The 16,879-nt window shown below is 34.6% G+C and overlaps 1 protein-coding gene across 1 annotated transcript in view; it reads left to right on the top strand.

Moving 5' to 3' along the window:
- The window catches only part of LOC121379515 (katanin-interacting protein-like), a 44,868-nt gene extending 33,096 nt beyond the window's left edge, over positions 1–11,772 (top strand). The window contains exons 18-26 of the mRNA XM_041508159.1: positions 941–1,106; positions 2,117–2,268; positions 2,967–3,019; positions 3,624–3,734; positions 4,294–4,433; positions 5,049–5,150; positions 5,820–5,980; positions 6,740–6,843; positions 7,351–11,772. Coding sequence (XP_041364093.1) covers positions 941–1,106; positions 2,117–2,268; positions 2,967–3,019; positions 3,624–3,734; positions 4,294–4,433; positions 5,049–5,150; positions 5,820–5,980; positions 6,740–6,843; positions 7,351–7,391 — 1,030 coding nt within the window. The 3' untranslated portion in view covers positions 7,392–11,772. The remainder of the gene's footprint in view (positions 1–940; positions 1,107–2,116; positions 2,269–2,966; positions 3,020–3,623; positions 3,735–4,293; positions 4,434–5,048; positions 5,151–5,819; positions 5,981–6,739; positions 6,844–7,350) is intronic.
- The last annotated feature ends 5,107 nt before the right edge of the window (positions 11,773–16,879 follow it).

The following is a 16,879-nucleotide window of genomic DNA, read 5'->3' as shown; positions in this document are numbered from 1 at the left end:
TATCCATCCCATTACAAACATTTCACATAATTAGACTTGAATCATTCCTGTAGCATATTCATTAATATAGATATGGTTTTCCATCAAACTCCTGATGGGCGTATCATGGACCTCAATGGTACTCTTGTTATTTATGCTGGGATGTCATTAAAAAAAAAATCATGTATTATATAAAAGCAGTCTTCTTCCAGAAACACCCAGCTAACCAAGATATTATATCTTCCCAACTAAAAATAAATAAATCAACATTTTTAAGAGTGTAATTGTATGAAATCCAGGTCAGTCTCTTTAGTGAACTGTGTCTTGTTATTTCTTGTAGGTTGATAAATGGCAGAAGTGATTATTCTCTCTTCTGTGTTTAAAAAAAGAGAAACATTTGCAGTCACTTCAAATTCAGAACAATTTCTTTTGTGCACCGTGTCTTGTTGTGTCCTGTAGGTTGATAGATGGGACGAACATCATGAACTCTGATGAGCACATGTTGCTGTTTCCGTTCACCACAATCTCTATAATGAACTGTGTCTTGTTGTGTCCTGTAGGTTGATAGATGGGACAAACATCACAAACTCTGACGAGCACATGTGGCTGGTTCCGTTCACCACAATCTCTATAATGAACTGTGCCTTGTTGTTTCCTGTAGGTTGATAGATGGGACAAACATCACAAACGCTGACGAGCACATGTGGCTGGTTCCGTTCACCACAATCTCTGTAATGAACTGTCTCTTGTGTCCTGTAGGTTGATAGATGGGACAAACATCACAAATGCTGACGAGCACATGTGGCTGGTTCCGTTCACCACAATCTCTGTAATGAACTGTGTCTTGTTGTGTCCTGTAGGTTGATAGATGGGACGAACATCACAAACGCTGACGAGCACATGTGGCTGGTTCCGTTCACCACAATCTCTGTAATGAACTGTGTCTTGTTGTGTCCTGTAGGTTGATAGATGGGACGAACATCACAAACGCTGACGAGCACATGTGGCTGGTTCCGTTCAACGAGGGAAACGACCACACGGTCACTGTGAGCTTCACCCAGCAGGTCCTGCTGTCCGGACTCAGAGTCTGGAACTACAACAAGAGTCCAGAAGACACTTACAGAGGGGTGAGATTCAAATACTGTCAGACTGGCAGAAAATATGTACACGGGGGTGAGATTGAATTAATATTAAAATTAGAAGAAAAAAAGAAAAGTGTAGCAGAAAATACTTAAGGGTATGAGTTTAAAAACAGTCATAAGTGCTTGACATACTGTCAAAAGTGGCATAAACTACAGAGGGGTGACCTTGAAATGTTGTCAGAATGTGCAGGCCTTGACCTTAACGTTTTTCAGTGGTAGCCCACCGGGATACCATGTTTTAAAATCTGGTAGCCCTCAGTAAAAATTGGTAGCCCCACAATTTTAATAAATTTGAAAAAGAGTTAAAAAAAGGCAAAATCATTTACTTTTATTTAAACATTGTTTTAGGTGGGGTTTTTTTAGATGTTTAAGCATCTTGTTCATTGCTGAGTAACTGGATGAGCAAAACAAATCTAGTAGCCCAGCGGACTACTGGGTTTAGACATCTGGTAACCCGAGCAACAAATGGATAGCCAAAACACCCTGGGGTACCGCTATGGTCGAGCTCTGAAATGGCACAAAAATAGTTACATAGGGGTGAGGATGAAATTCTATAATAACATGGTACAAGATATTTACATGGGGTGAAGTTGAAATTTTGTCAAAACATGGCAGAATATACAGAGGGATTAGCTTGAATTATTGCATATTGTCGGAACTGTACTATATTAATGAGGGAACATTTCAACAAAATTGTTCATTCTTGACATTTGTTTATGGAGCATTTAATAATATTAATGAAATGTTTTTTTGGAGAACAAAGGGGGAGGGGTTGAATTTGAATTAGCAGAAAATACTTATGGGTGAGCTTGAAATATTGAAAAATTTTCAAATATACTATTTTTATTCTGGCATGTTTTAATAAAAAAAATTATGGAACTTTTAATAAATTAAAAATAATAATAAACATTGTAAAAAAGAGAGGTATCTGTGTGAAGGTTGTAAACAAAAAATATGTTTTTCATTGATAACCACATTTTATTATTTTCTTTCAGGCTCGAATACTTCATGTTAAGATTGATGGCCGCCAAGTGTCTCCATCAGAAGGATATCTTGTGAGGAAGGGTACCGGAAACTGTCATTTTGATTTTGCACAAGAAATCAACTTCCAGACATACCAGGCTCCCCAGAATAGTTACCCAGTTTCGTAAGTATTTTTATTATCCACATAGTTCAAGATATTCAGGGAAATATAACCAGTATGACCCACGTGTGTCATAATGATTTCACGTGCACATCGAATGATGTAATTTTGTGAAGCAACGTCATAACTTAATGTGGCTTCGCCAGCGTAAACGCTTATCAAAATGACGTCGTTTCATTGTTTCTTTTTAGTTACATTTGTCACGTTTTGACATGGTCCTAGCTTGTTATTCATGAAAATAATATTTTGGATAATGTGGATAATAAAGAAATTAAAACATGTGTAAATCGTACTGATTTTACAAAACTCGTGTCAGGATTCATGTATTAGCCTCGCTCTCGCTGACACTTATTTCATAAAATCAGTATGACACACACGCGAGTGTAATAATCTCTATGAAGTTGAAGTCTAAGGAAACGTGTAACCTAAATTCTTCAAGATTTAAAATTTTTAAAAATGTTTTTTAAAGTATTGAGTTAAAATTTAGTATAAACACATTGCTCAGAATAGTTTATTCAGCTTTGTTAGTAACCAAAATCCAAAATTGAATAATTTTTTTACTAGATGTGTTAAAGATTTCTGAATGAATTGTAATGTTGTTGGTTTTTTATATGGTAAAATAAAATGTTGAATGTGGTAATGTTTCTGTTACAGTAATCTTGATTTCGGATCAGTATTGTAGGTTCTGCTTTTGTTTTCAGTATGCCTGGTGAGGCTGGGTTAGAATACGAAGTCGTACAGATGCCATGTGGATGTATCCTTTGTAACATACCATAGTTAGTAGTGAATGAATAGCAGTTTGTTTGTTAACACTACAGCTATTTGTGGCTATCACATGATTTTTCTGACCCTTTGGTCCAGTGAATGAGTGAAAATCTTACTACAATCACACAGGCTTCTCACAATACAGCAGCAAGTTATTTTTTTGTACGTACTTTCCCATAGACAGGACAGTACATACCGAATGTGGGTTACTGGTTGGAACGGGGAAGAACCCAACTATCAATGATGATTAATCCTACAACCCATAGTAGGGCTAGCTCTAGCACTCGCCAAATTCACAACTGCGAATTTCAAAAACAATTGGCGAAATAATTTTATTAAATAATTGATATTTTGTTAGAAAATAACTAGGTATCTGCAGTTTTTGAAGTTTGATTGATAATTTGGCTAACTTTTCTGTGGACTCGGAGAGCTAGCCCTGCATAGCACCTTGGGTGAACTTGGCTACATCCCATCTCTGAAGTTTAATGGATTAAAACAAAAACAGTGTTTAATTAGTAAGTGAGTGACTTCTTAACCATTGTATTTTATACCCAGCCTGTAAATTTAATTGTCTTTCTTCCTTAACATTTAAGTCATTTATCAGCTACAGTTATTTTCCACGTGGGGAGACCAGTATTATATTGGTTTGAATGGACTGGAGTTTTACGATTCATGTTTCAATCGTATTCAGTTAATGGACAATAGTAAGTCTCTATTGTACTTTTAGAACTTTCACAGTTTCTTTCTGATGTTTGTTATTTTGGGTATAATATCCCTAACTCTTTTCTTTTTTGCTATCTGGTTGAACGAATATGCTTACGACAAATTTAGCTTGGGTATATTTAATTCTGAGTTGAACTCATTTCACTTAAATAAACCACACTATGCAAATGCAACATGACTAAGGGAAAAATATCTTTTATGAATTCAGCCCTATATTTTATTACAAACATATAAATGTAACTGATAGTCCTTCCCACAGGGAACGCCTTTTTTCATACTATGGAATTTATTTATTTATATTTTTTATTTATTTTTTAAGCCAATTGTTTTCTAAATTGCACACAAGAATAGTATTTTTTTTGTTCTTTCCAAAACATATTTACTTTTCTTCTTATGTCAAAACAAACTTAAATTATTTACAAAAAACATTTTCGTAGGAGGGTGGGATGAACTATAGAACTGTCAATTGTTGCACTAGAAAAAAAATTCTGTTAACATTTCATCTAGTTATTTTTATTATGGATATTTATTTTTTCTTAGATATCACTGCATATCCTGACAGTGTGAATGTGTTGGAAAATGTGCAGAATGACGTGCGAACTCCGGATAAACTAATTGACGGAGAGAACAGTACGATGGATGGAAGACACATGTGGCTGGCTCCAATCTTACCAGGAATAGTGAGTTACTCTACCTAAACACTCCTATATTAGCAGCATTTTTAAAATTTCATTTTAACTTATTTTCGTGTTTATATCTAATTACTGGTTCAAGCACGCTGTCCCGGGCACACACCTCAGCTATCTGGGCTGTCTGTCCAAGACAGTTTGTTAGTTGTTAATTGTTAGTGAAAGAGAAGATGATGTAGTGGTCAACCCATTGAGTTGTTAAAACTCACTCTGGGTGCGATTCCGTCTCGGGCTGTGAACCATGTACCTACCAGACGTATGTCAGATGGCTTAACCACAACACCACTGAGGCCGGTATTAGCAGCAATAGCTAACTTCTGTTCATATATGTGTAGTTGAGGTGGGCAGGGCAGATAGCTCAGTTTTAGTTTTATGCATTCTGGGTGGATCTTGATGGTTCTTGTACACAAACCATTTATACCAGCTTAGCCTTTTAAAATTATAACAAATGTCAAGAAAAATATTTGTTGCAAAGTAAACAATTTGATGACTTCTTATACATAATATTATTAATCATTGTAAATAATTCCTTAAGATGTGTTCTGTTTAAATATTTCTTTTATTGAATTGATGTAATTTGTGACAATCAGTGACTTCTTTTCACAGATGAATCGTGTATATGTAATATTTGACCAGCCAACCAGCATTTCAATGATAAAAGTGTGGAACTACAGCAAATCACCAGCTCGGGGGACTAAAGATTTTGCAGTAAGTTGTCAATTCTACACATTGTTAAATTATATTTGATGGGTTTTTTTCATTAGTGCTTCGTTTTCAAAATATAGATTTTTTGGAGGTTTTATAAAAAGTACAATTGTAATCAAGATATTTTGTTTTTGTTTTTTGGGGCTTTTTCAAAAAAATGTTTTTGTCCCAGATCACAAATCATAGCAATGTTAAATCTCAAGAAATTATTTACTGGTTATTCATAAACACTATGAGATGATTTGCACAATGATAGAAAATCAAACATGTCCATCAAGTAAAAGACAAATGTTCTGCCAAATAAAATATTTTGTTTTTAATTAGGGTAATATTTTCCGTGCAAGAATCTTATCAAGGTTTTTTTATATTTTAACACGAACCAAAGGAACAACACTCATTTTTATGTGTTAAAATTTGAATAATATAGTTTTATGTCACATAGATTAGACAGTAAGCTAAAGGATATCGAAGAATCACTTGCAACAGTAAGAAAATTACTACCTTTTTTTTCTTTTTTTTAAATTTAAATTGTAAACCTTTCTTGAATATTGTTTTGTTTTACTGTTAATGATCAACATGTATTCTATTTGGTTAAATAATTTCTAAAACATGCTTGAGACTGCAGTTTCAATGTTTGGCATTTGTTATCGATGTCTTTTTTTTCTCCAACAGTTATTGGTTGATGACCTACTCATATATAATGGCTGCCTCAAAATGGTGACCCAAGGGGCGCGAGGAATCTTGCCCACCTGCGAGGGATCCCAACCATACCATACTGTGCTGTTCACAAACAACAAGGAAATACTCAAGAGAGAGAAAACTACCATCATCAGGTATTTCACAGGCATACAATTCGGACTGGATTTCAATCTGGGTATTAACAGTAAACCATAAACTTTTAAATTAATGGGGCTGTATCAGGGTTGTATAATGACAAAAATTAGTTCTTAAATTTTGTTTTGAAAGGTTTAGATTATTACTTGAAAAAAATGTCTTTCAAACAAAATAAAACTCTTTTATTTAATAGCAGAAATAAATAATTATAGGATGACTGACAATATGTCTTTGATGTCAGCTATTACATACGTTTTCCACCCTTAAATCCTTGATGTTGAAGAACCAAGTGCTGTTTGATAGATTTTTGTTTCTTTCTTTTTTTTTGTTACTCAGAATTCTCGAGGAACCCACTGTTGACGCCATGTAACAGCACATTACAATTTCGAAATTCATGAGTTAATTATGCAAAGGTTATGTAGAGGATAGATTATTTTGTAGTTATTTATCACTAAACTGACAAAGTTATTACTCTACTTAGTCAGTGCAGAAACATACATTTTTCATTTTTGCAAAACCAGTTGCCTCTGAATCATAATTTTAAAATAACACCACACATTGCAATATGTTGAAAGCATTATTTCATTCTGAACAATATCTGATTAAACAAATACAACTTTATTTAAAACTTTGTTTTGATACCCGACAATATGAAAAATTTAGTGGATGTATAAATTGTATTTTTAAATAATGATCATAGTATGTATACTCGTTTAGTAGATGCATGTATTGTTATTGTTTTACGTCTGTTTTTGCAGTAACCAACCACAGGACCAGGATGTACAGCTGTTAAATGACAAGAAGATTGTCACAAAATACTCCGATCCCAAAACAGCTCAGTCGGGGAAACCTGCCAATCAGGGTACGTACTGCAAGTTATTTATCTCACTTATATTGAAGTTTCAACTTTATTTGTTTAACGACACTGCTAGAGCACATTAATTTATTAATCATCAGCTATTGGATGTCAAGCATTTGGTAATTTTTACATATAGTCTTAGAGAGGAAACCCGCTACATTTTTTCATCAGTAGTAAGGGATGCAGTGGCAGTGGCAATGAAGGTTACAGCTTTTACGTTTAGTACAATGTTCCAAGTTTAGCGTTTAACTATATTGCTGACAAACTACAAGTCCTGGATTAATGAAACTTGGTTTATGGATGTTCATCACAATGCATTTGTAAAAATAAAAAATAAAAAATTTAATGGAATATCTTTTACTTGAATTTTTCTTTAAAATAAATTTTATATTTGTTAAAAATAAATTATATGCAACTATCAGTGGAAATCTGTAATCATTTGGTAAGTTCCTGATTAAGTTCATATTAAAAGTAACATGAATTAAATAATATTATGTATTTCTTTTGCAGCTCTTCGTCCCAAAACCAGTGTTTCTGTGAAGAAAAGATGATCCATGCATCCTGGTTTATGATCCATGCATCCTGGTTTCCAATCCATTCATCTCATCACGCAGCATTCAATTGAAATCCATTGTTAAAAAAATCATTTTAAAGTTGCTTTGCTACTTTGATTACAGATAATGATAAAGCAAAAATAATATGTTGCCAGTCACAAATATCGGTCAGTGTTAAGTGGCCGGTTTACATGGCCATACCTAGCCTAAAGTGAAAAAGGAAGACAGTATTCAACAGAAATCAGTTACAGTATAGAGGATCTTCTTGATCTACAGAAAAAGATAACCTTTTTGTATTTTGTGTGTGAGAGCAACTGTCCTCCCTCTTGCCCCCTCCCCACTAGGTACGGCCTGGGTTTATTCAGTCTAGGATGATGGTGAATACAAAATATCCTTGTAATGTGTTGTGAAATATGCCAGTAGCAATGGTGAAAACATAACATTTTAAATTCCAGTGATGTTTGTAAGTTTTGCATCTATCAAGTAAAACCATTCGTGAAGTACAGTCATACCAGCTCAGGTTGTTTTCTTTATGAATTTTGGAAATCTGTGGTTTCTTATCTAAATTAAAATAAGCATTCTGTTTAACCATTGTGCCATTACAATTCATCAGATGAAGACTTGCTGTGCTAGCACTGCATACCAGCTGTGTGGTGGCAGCGTGTTGACCGTATAATGTTGATAACGTAAAACCACCACACTGACTTCTCTCTGACCAGACAGATGTGTGCCCAGGACAGCATGCTTGAACTATAAAAATGAAAATAAATTAAAATGAAATGGAGTGAGGTTTTACTTCACTAGCTTAAATGTGTAATGGTTAAGCTATCTGACTAAAGACTGGAAAGTACTGGGTATGCACCCCAGTACTGGCTCCCACCCAGAGTGAGTTAACAATTAGTGGACAGATGTAAGGCCACTACACTGACTTCTCTTTCAATAACCATTAACAAGTAACCATTAACCACTGTTCTGGACAGACAGCCCAGATAGCTGAGGTGTGTGGTCATGACAGCCTCCTTGAATTTTAATTGAACATAAGCACAAAAAAAAGAAATATGAAGAAACCTGAAAAAGTACTAAAACTGGCTTTGTTATATCTACTGATGGCACGACTTCAGATCCAGATCAGGATCTTCACCATCACCATCCGTCTGACGAGGACTACGATGATGATGATGACGTCTCATGTTAAAATGAAATTGGAGTGAAAACAAATTTACTGTTGACACACTGCTTTTGTGTGTCATGGATATGCACGTTTCTCTAGAATGTGACTAATTGTGGTCTCTGTACAATCTGGTTAAAGATGGATCTTAAACTACCGGTAATAAAGAGAAAGCATTGTGGATTTCAAGATCTGGTTAGGGATTTTCGAAGTTATCTTAGCGTTATCATAAAACCATTGTAGGCTATGACATCAATACAGTAGACACAATAGTGACGTCATAGTTTACAATTGTTTTACGATTTTGTAGTGCTAATGTAGCTTCAACATATGGACCCTGGGCCTGTGCTTATTAAACTTTATAAGAGTCCAGACTCAATCTCTAATGACGTCACACACATACAATTTGTATGGAGTTGTCATGACATTAGTGTCTCAGACTCCGTTAGAGTCTCGTGTCTAGACCCTAAAACGTTTTATAAGCACCAGGCCTGGTGTCTAATTAAGAAAGCTGTTTGAAGTAACATCGCATTATCCTTACAAGTCTTTTTGCATTGCGCTATGGGATCGCAAAGTTGCTACAGTTGAGTGAATTAGGTACTGGTTTTAATGAGGTTTGTTGTTTGAGTTGTTGAAAATGTGAACTATATCAATTGTCAGTAATGTTATTTTGTGATGAGAAGTTGTACATTGTATATAGCTAGACTGTGATACGTTGGAGTAACAAAAGTTTATTGTGGCTATATCATAATACATGGACAAAATTATGGTCTCAACTGTTTTGGATTTTTTTCTAAAATAATAGAAGAAATGTTATTTTGTGTGCACAAAATAAAACCCACATTAATGTATTGTGTTCAAATGGATTAAAGTCATAATAGCTATTTTTAGCACATTAAAAAAAGGGACTGAAGCTGAAAGTAATTTATATACAATGAATATAATTATGTTGTATATCAAGTGTTATTTTTTTATGTCAGCAGTATATGTGGATGTTTAAATGAATACTGGGACGGAGACAAAAGAATATTCTTTTGGACAGAAGGATATTCTAATTGTTATAATTAAGACTATTCCATAAATTATTACATGAAGTGAAGGTTGGGGGGAGGGGGTGGCGTGAAAGGTACCACAGTTGTACAAAATATATTATACAGTCGGCCTCTGGTCAGACCAAAGTTACAAAATTGATGCAGCAATTCGAGGTTGGATTTGGGGTTTTTTCTTCTCATTTCTGTCTTTTTTCTTTTTTTTCTAATGTCCTCCTCATTTGCCTTGATCCCTCCTCATTGGCCATGGTGTCCCTCCATTGACCTTGGTACCTTAAATGTTTTCCATCACATTTTCCATATAGCAAAGGTAACTTTAATGACTGACCCAAATGACCTCGTTTGGAACCAAAATGTGTATCAGCATTATTTCTGGTATAGATGGCGCTATTGTAGCTACCGTGGAAATTTGAATTTTTTTTTAGATGTTGATGTGTAGGATTAAAATCGACACACGCACTGACCTCCGACCAGCAATGTATTTTGTGTGGCCTTACTGTAAATTGGGGAAAAAAATAAAGACATAAATTTACTGTTGTTCATAACCACCCTCACGTCATGAAATGTATATGCATGCATTACAGATACATTTGTACCAATGGTTGTGTAAATTATGGTTGTGAAATTTACACGTGAACATGCAATAAGGTGCTTTTCTTTTCATTTTTTGATTCAAATAGAATCATATATTGTGAGCGATGAGTATATTTTTTAAAATTACCTTTCCCCGGATGACTATAAGTCGGAATAACCACGTTTGACATCCAATGGTCTATAATAATCAATATGCTCCAGTGGTGTCATTAAATAAAACAAACTTTTTGACCAGTTGTGGTGCACTGGTTGGAACAAGAAACCCAAAAAACAATTAGCCGAATGGATCCACCGAGGTGGTTTGATCCTGTAACACAAGCACCTAAAGCGAGCACTCAACCGACTTGAGATAAATCCCGACACACACACGTCTCGAGAGCAAACTTGCCACATTTTCTATTATATCTTTTGTATGCCCAGTGGTAATGTGCTTGCTTGATGTGTAGTCAGTTTGGGATTGATCTCCTTCGGTGGGCCCATTGGGCTATTTCTTGTTCCAGCCAGTGCAACACGACTGGAAAATCAAAGGCTGAGTATGTGCTATCCTGTCTAGGATGGTACATATAAAAGATCCCTTTCATTTTTTGATTCAAATAGAATCATATATTGTGAGCGATGAGTATATTTTTTAAAATTACCTTTCCCCTTGTGATCAATTCTGGAATAGTAGTCCTACTTATTATTTTACTGTTATGAGGTCACTAATTTTTTCGGGTTAGTGAAAAACTTGGTGAGACTTTTTCATGGTTACAGCTCTATAGTCTGAAGGTTCAACACTAACCATAACCCTAACCCTAGGTTCAGTAGTCTGAAGGTTCAGTAGTCCAAAAGTCCAAAATTAAAATGGATGTGTATATTTGTAGGCTATATGAGACAGTAAATAAAATAATATAAATCCTTTGCCTCCTTTATTAGGCCAACATTTATCTACATTTTGTTACTTGTAGTAAGCCCCACCAAAACAAACCAAAATATCATACTCTTGGCACCAATATTGATGGTTATATATATATATATATATATATATATATATATATATATATATATATATATATATATATATTATAAAAAAAGTAGTTTTAATGTCCAGCTTTTATATTTTATGTACCATTGTGTCTTTTTAAAGTTTATGTTGTTAATATTCTGTTAATCATGTATTTACAACAAAACAAAAAAACACTGACAAAAATCCAGGGGCCTAATTCACAAAGCTCTCTTAGGCTCTGCTAGACAACAAAGCATCCTCTTTGCAAGTCTTTTAGCATTGCACTGCGAGATCGCAAAGTTGCAAGAGTTTAGTGAATTAGGCCCCTGATCCATACATGTAGATCATCCAGATTATATTTTTTACTTAACTTCACTGATTAATTCAATCCTTATTTATTCATTTAATATGTTCCTGCTAGGAAATCCCAGTCAGATAACTTTACATTCATGTTAAAATTTGAAATTTGTTTTCATGATACAATGTACATAAATTACCAAAATACAGGGCTTCTAGATTATGGTAGCCCCCACTCCCATGGCTAGTGACATTCAATTTTGGGCTAGTAAATAACTACTTTTTCCATGCCCGACGGCTAGTGCATATTTTTTTGGTTAAATGTTGCAGTTAAGATTTTATAAATATGAATATCCTGCTCCCACCCCAACCCCCTAATGTTAGTGTTTTTAAGCTCTGTCTCCCTCTTTAGGTGACATATCTGATCATTACTATTATTTAGTACAATTGTATTAACTTGGAAGTAAAGTAGGGCTGGTGACTTTTTAATCATTGGCTAGTAAATGTTTTAAATCGCTGATCCCATGGCTAGTGGATTTTATAAAAATCCTAGAAGCCCTGCAAAATATGTGTAAGTAATATGCATAATAAACAATGCTTATCATTTTGTCAGATTTTCAGCATGGTTCAATAACTGTTGAGTTAAATGGAGAGTTACTAGCTGTCTAAAAAGTTTTGTCTAGTGAATTATGTATGATAGTTGCTGTGATAAAACAGTCATTTCTACAAGATAAGCTAAAAAAATCCAGGGCTGGTAGATTTGGTAAAACCTGCAAAAATCCGAGCCATATAAATGTGCATTTAATTTAAAGATTGAACCCTGTCTTGGATAGAACTCTCTGTCAAAGGCAGATGTTGTGTCCATAACAGGCGTGCTTGAACAATTCTCTGATGAAAGCATGCCAAAAATTACCCACATCCACCAAGATTGAACTAATATTTTGTGCCCATTAGAACCAAATTATATATTACACAGACTGAATGAGGTTATAGTAATGGTGTATTTAATATGAAATAGAAACATACGTGTATGAATGTTATTTAGGCGGGAGGAGGGCTTATATTTATTGTATATTATGGATGATATATTATTGATATTACACAGCTGTATGTATGACAAACCCTTTCACTTAAGTGAGTAAATATAACATATCAGCATTTATTATTATTATATCAAGGGGCTTCACAAATTAAATATGTTAGTGAATACCACCTCCTCCCCCCCCCCCCATCCCAATTTGAACCTGTTTGGAACAGCCCATTGACTGAATGTAAATGATATATTTTATGTATGTTAGATGAATAGACATCAAAACTTGAAGATTATAACACTATTACGTAATGTTTCTTTTTTGTTGTATTATACATTTGTGTAATATAGCTAACAATGCTGGGCTGAATCATGTTCGCCCAATAGATCGTTAAATAATCAATCAAAAGAATTGTTGACAGTAAGCATTTAAAGATCTGTTTCTATTATCATTCATTATAATCGTATTTATTCAAATTCATATCACTGCATTATATAAATGTCATGACGAAATCCATTTTATTTATTGACAGCCCATTTATAAAATAGCCGTATTTGTGTTTTTGAAAGATCCAATAGTGACTGAGTTCAAATGCATGGAAATTCATGTATGACATTGACACAGTGGCCGTTAGATACCCCAGTATCATTTATCTCTAGTTATTAAGTTGTATTTAATGCAAGGATCAGACTGCCTGTCATGACTTCTACAATGGTCCAATTGCTAGTCTGAGCGATCTTACAACTTCTTCGATGGCCGTCGTATCTGATTAAAAATTTAAAATGAATAGGGCTAGACGTTTGCTGTTAGTTAGTCTGAGTACACATTACAGTTAAATACGACACCCAGTTGTTAGTCCGAGTGCATTCACAACTCAAGTGGACCATCGTAGAAGTCATAACATCAGAAAGTTGGTAAAGTGTCTGCAGGCAGTTGGCAGTTTGAGCCTAACATAACAAGCAAAATAAAAGTGAATATGTTTTAAAATAAGTTTCAAGGTAAATGGTTTTTTCTAACGGACATCGAGTACAATAATCCATTTCTTAGTGAAGTTTTATGTATCTTCAAAAACAAGGTTTTGCAAAAAAAGAAATGTCTTTTTCTGTTATTTACGGTACTTATCATGTTAATGTGAATCACCATTAGACATGTGCATTTAGTGTTAATTTTACTGAACATTTCAGATTTGACATGTAGGTCATCGCCATGAAGCAGCCAATCGGATGTCTATAAAACTATCTTATGTGTTAAAATAAATGGGTGTTTAAGATAACAAGATATTACTATGTACCAAGAAATTTTGATGTTTCATATTTAAACTATTTTGTTGTAAAGACACTTTAAGTTTACAATTACATCCAGTATGGGTAGGATACTTGTTTTTAGCCAATTATTTGGAAGTATTGTCAAATATCGGCATGGTTTTATCTTCCCCGACTGCTTATTTTTCTTAAATCATGCATTTCCTTTTGGAAACACTACACTTTTACACAGAGTATCAACCAAAAACTCATATCTGATCCGTCCCTATTGCTGTAGAAATTATTAGGATATAATAATAAAGAAAACCACTTGTAAGTTTGCCTTTTTAATCATTGCTCTACGTGTCATCTCAACCATATGTTCTTTGCTGAAAGCTATAGATCTAATTTTGTTTTAAATTAAAAAAAATTAAGCTGTAAAATTAAAACAAGTTATTTACGTTTTAGTTTTTATAAGTATAATTATAGTTTTCGGAAGTAAATAAAATCCTTACGTGCAGTATACTTTGTTTAATCAAATTTTATTAATCAGTATATTTAAAAATGCTTGCATTATTTTAGCTATTTTAGTTTTAATTAAAAAAAATTGTTACTTGTTACACTTGTATGAAGTGAATAATGTGCTTATGCATGGCTGAAAATGTAATTTGTCTTTCCATACACTGATAAATCAAAATTTAAGTAGTAGTCAGATATATATAGATTAGTATAAAAACACTTGATAAAGTAATGAACTTAATAAATAAATAAAAATTGCAGACAGTAGTTATACCAATAACATTACATTTTGGGGGGTGAATAAATTGGGTACAATAAACCATAATTATTTTTTTTTAAATTCAAAAATTTATGTGTGAGAAATAGTAGCCTTCTTGTATGGTTTTTAGCTGCTGTGCCTTGATTAAATGTACAAGTAGCACATGGCTCAAATATAGTGAAACAAGTCTCACATGTTGGCCTTTATAGAACACACATGATCTAAAGCTCAGCACTACTTGCTTTTGTAACAATGCTTATTGTTGATGCATACTATCATTTGTGATATGTATCAAAGTATGAAATATAATAAAAACTTTTTATACTACACACTTTTATTATTATTATTTTTAATCTGTTCTTTCATATTTTGTTTACTATTATTTTCAAGTTGCGCTGCATGTTCACAGCATTATTAAATTGATGACGTGTCGCATGCCATCATGTTACGAAAGTGTTAACGTTACCACTAGTACATTACTTAATTTATCAATTACCAGCTACTGGATGTCAAACATTTGACAGTTCTGACACGTCTTGAGTTTGTTTTATTCAACAACACCACTAGAGCACATTGATTGATTGATTAATTAATCATCAGATATTGGATGTGAAACATAGTCATCAGGGGAAACCCGCTACATATTTTCTTGTGCAGCAAGAGATCTTTTTATATGCATTTTCCCAGACAGGAAAGCACATACTATGGCCTTTGACCAGACAGGAAAGCACATACTATGGCCTTTGACCAGTTGTGCTCGCTTGAGGTCCTCGTGTTGTAGGATCAAACCACCTCGGTGGACCCATTCAACTGATTGGGGGTTTTCTCGTTCCAACCAGTGCATCACAACTGGACAAAGGCTGTGGTATGTGCTTTCCTGTCTGTGGGAAAGTGCATAAAAAGATTCCTTTATGCATTAAGAAAAATGTAGCAGGTTTCCCCGGATGACTATAAGTCGGAATAACCACGTTTGACATCCAATGGTCTATAATAATCAATATGCTCCAGTGGTGTCATTAAATAAAACAAACTTTTTGACCAGTTGTGGTGCACTGGTTGGAACAAGAAACCAAAAAAACAATTAGCCGAATGGATCCACCGAGGTGGTTTGATCCTGTAACACAAGCACCTAAAGCGAGCACTCAACCGACTTGAGATAAATCCCGACACACACACGTCTCAAGAGCAAACTTGCCACATTTTCTATTATATCTTTTGTATGCCCAGTGGTAATGTGCTTGCTTGATGTGTAGTCAGTTTGGGATTGATCTCCTTCGGTGGGCCCATTGGGCTATTTCTTGTTCCAGCCAGTGCAACACGACTGGAATATCAAAGGCTGAGTATGTGCTATCCTGTCTAGGATGGTACATATAAAAGATCCCTTGCTGCTAATCGAAAAGAGTAGACTATATGTCAAATTACCAAATGTTTGACATCCAATAGCTGACAATTACTTAATCAATGCGCTCTACTGGTGTCGTTAAATAAAACAAACTTTAACATAGCCATAAATCTGAAGAAAAAAACAGCACTGTTCATGTTTTTCCAATGCTAGCTTTTTAAAATGTGTGACTGCCTCAACTACATGTAGGTCAAATGCTGTGGAACCCTGCCATTTAATATTTAGTCTTTGTCATGGGCGATAACAAGTCCCAAGTTCAGCCAGTTCGCAAACTATTTGATTGGTTCCCGATGTGATCATTTTGTTTAAGGTGAAGCGCATAAACCAGTCTAGTGGACGTTTTTCCACTAGGTCTGGCTGAGGGGCAGGACGTAGTTTGATGTGCGGTCAGTCTAGGACCGGTCCTCGTTGAATTATTTCTCGTTCCAACAGTGCTGTAACAAAGGCTGTGGTATGTACTATCAAATCTGGGATGGTGCATATAAAAGATGCCTTGCTGCTAATCGAAAAAGAGAAGCCCATGAAGTAACGACAGCGGGTTTCCTCTCTCAATGTGTGTGGTCCTTAACCATATAACCGTAAATGAAATGTGTTGAGCGAGTCATTAAATAAATTTCCTTAATTTCCATGGGTCTGGCTAAACGCACCGAAGGTTAGCTGTAGATCACGCTCCTGAAATAATGCAAGGCAATCAATTTTCCATTCTTGTAAAGCTTTCCAGGCGAGTGTGGAGAGTGGGAGTGATCACTCACCTTTCCTGTGCAGAAAAAAACTGAAGTTACGAGCAAGTGGAGGGTGGAGAAGAAACCCAGATGAAAATTATTTTCACTTTCATGGTTAGCAGAAAATTTCACCAAATTATCTATTAAACTTAAAAAATAACAAAAACCCAGTTATTAGTCCCCCTACCAGTTCATTCAGAGGGGACTATAGGTTTCAT

Source organism: Gigantopelta aegis, chromosome 8 (genome assembly GCF_016097555.1).
Source record: "Gigantopelta aegis isolate Gae_Host chromosome 8, Gae_host_genome, whole genome shotgun sequence".
NCBI classification, from domain to species: Eukaryota; Metazoa; Mollusca; class Gastropoda; order Neomphalida; family Peltospiridae; genus Gigantopelta; species Gigantopelta aegis.
This window is presented reverse-complemented; position numbering and strand designations above follow the sequence as displayed.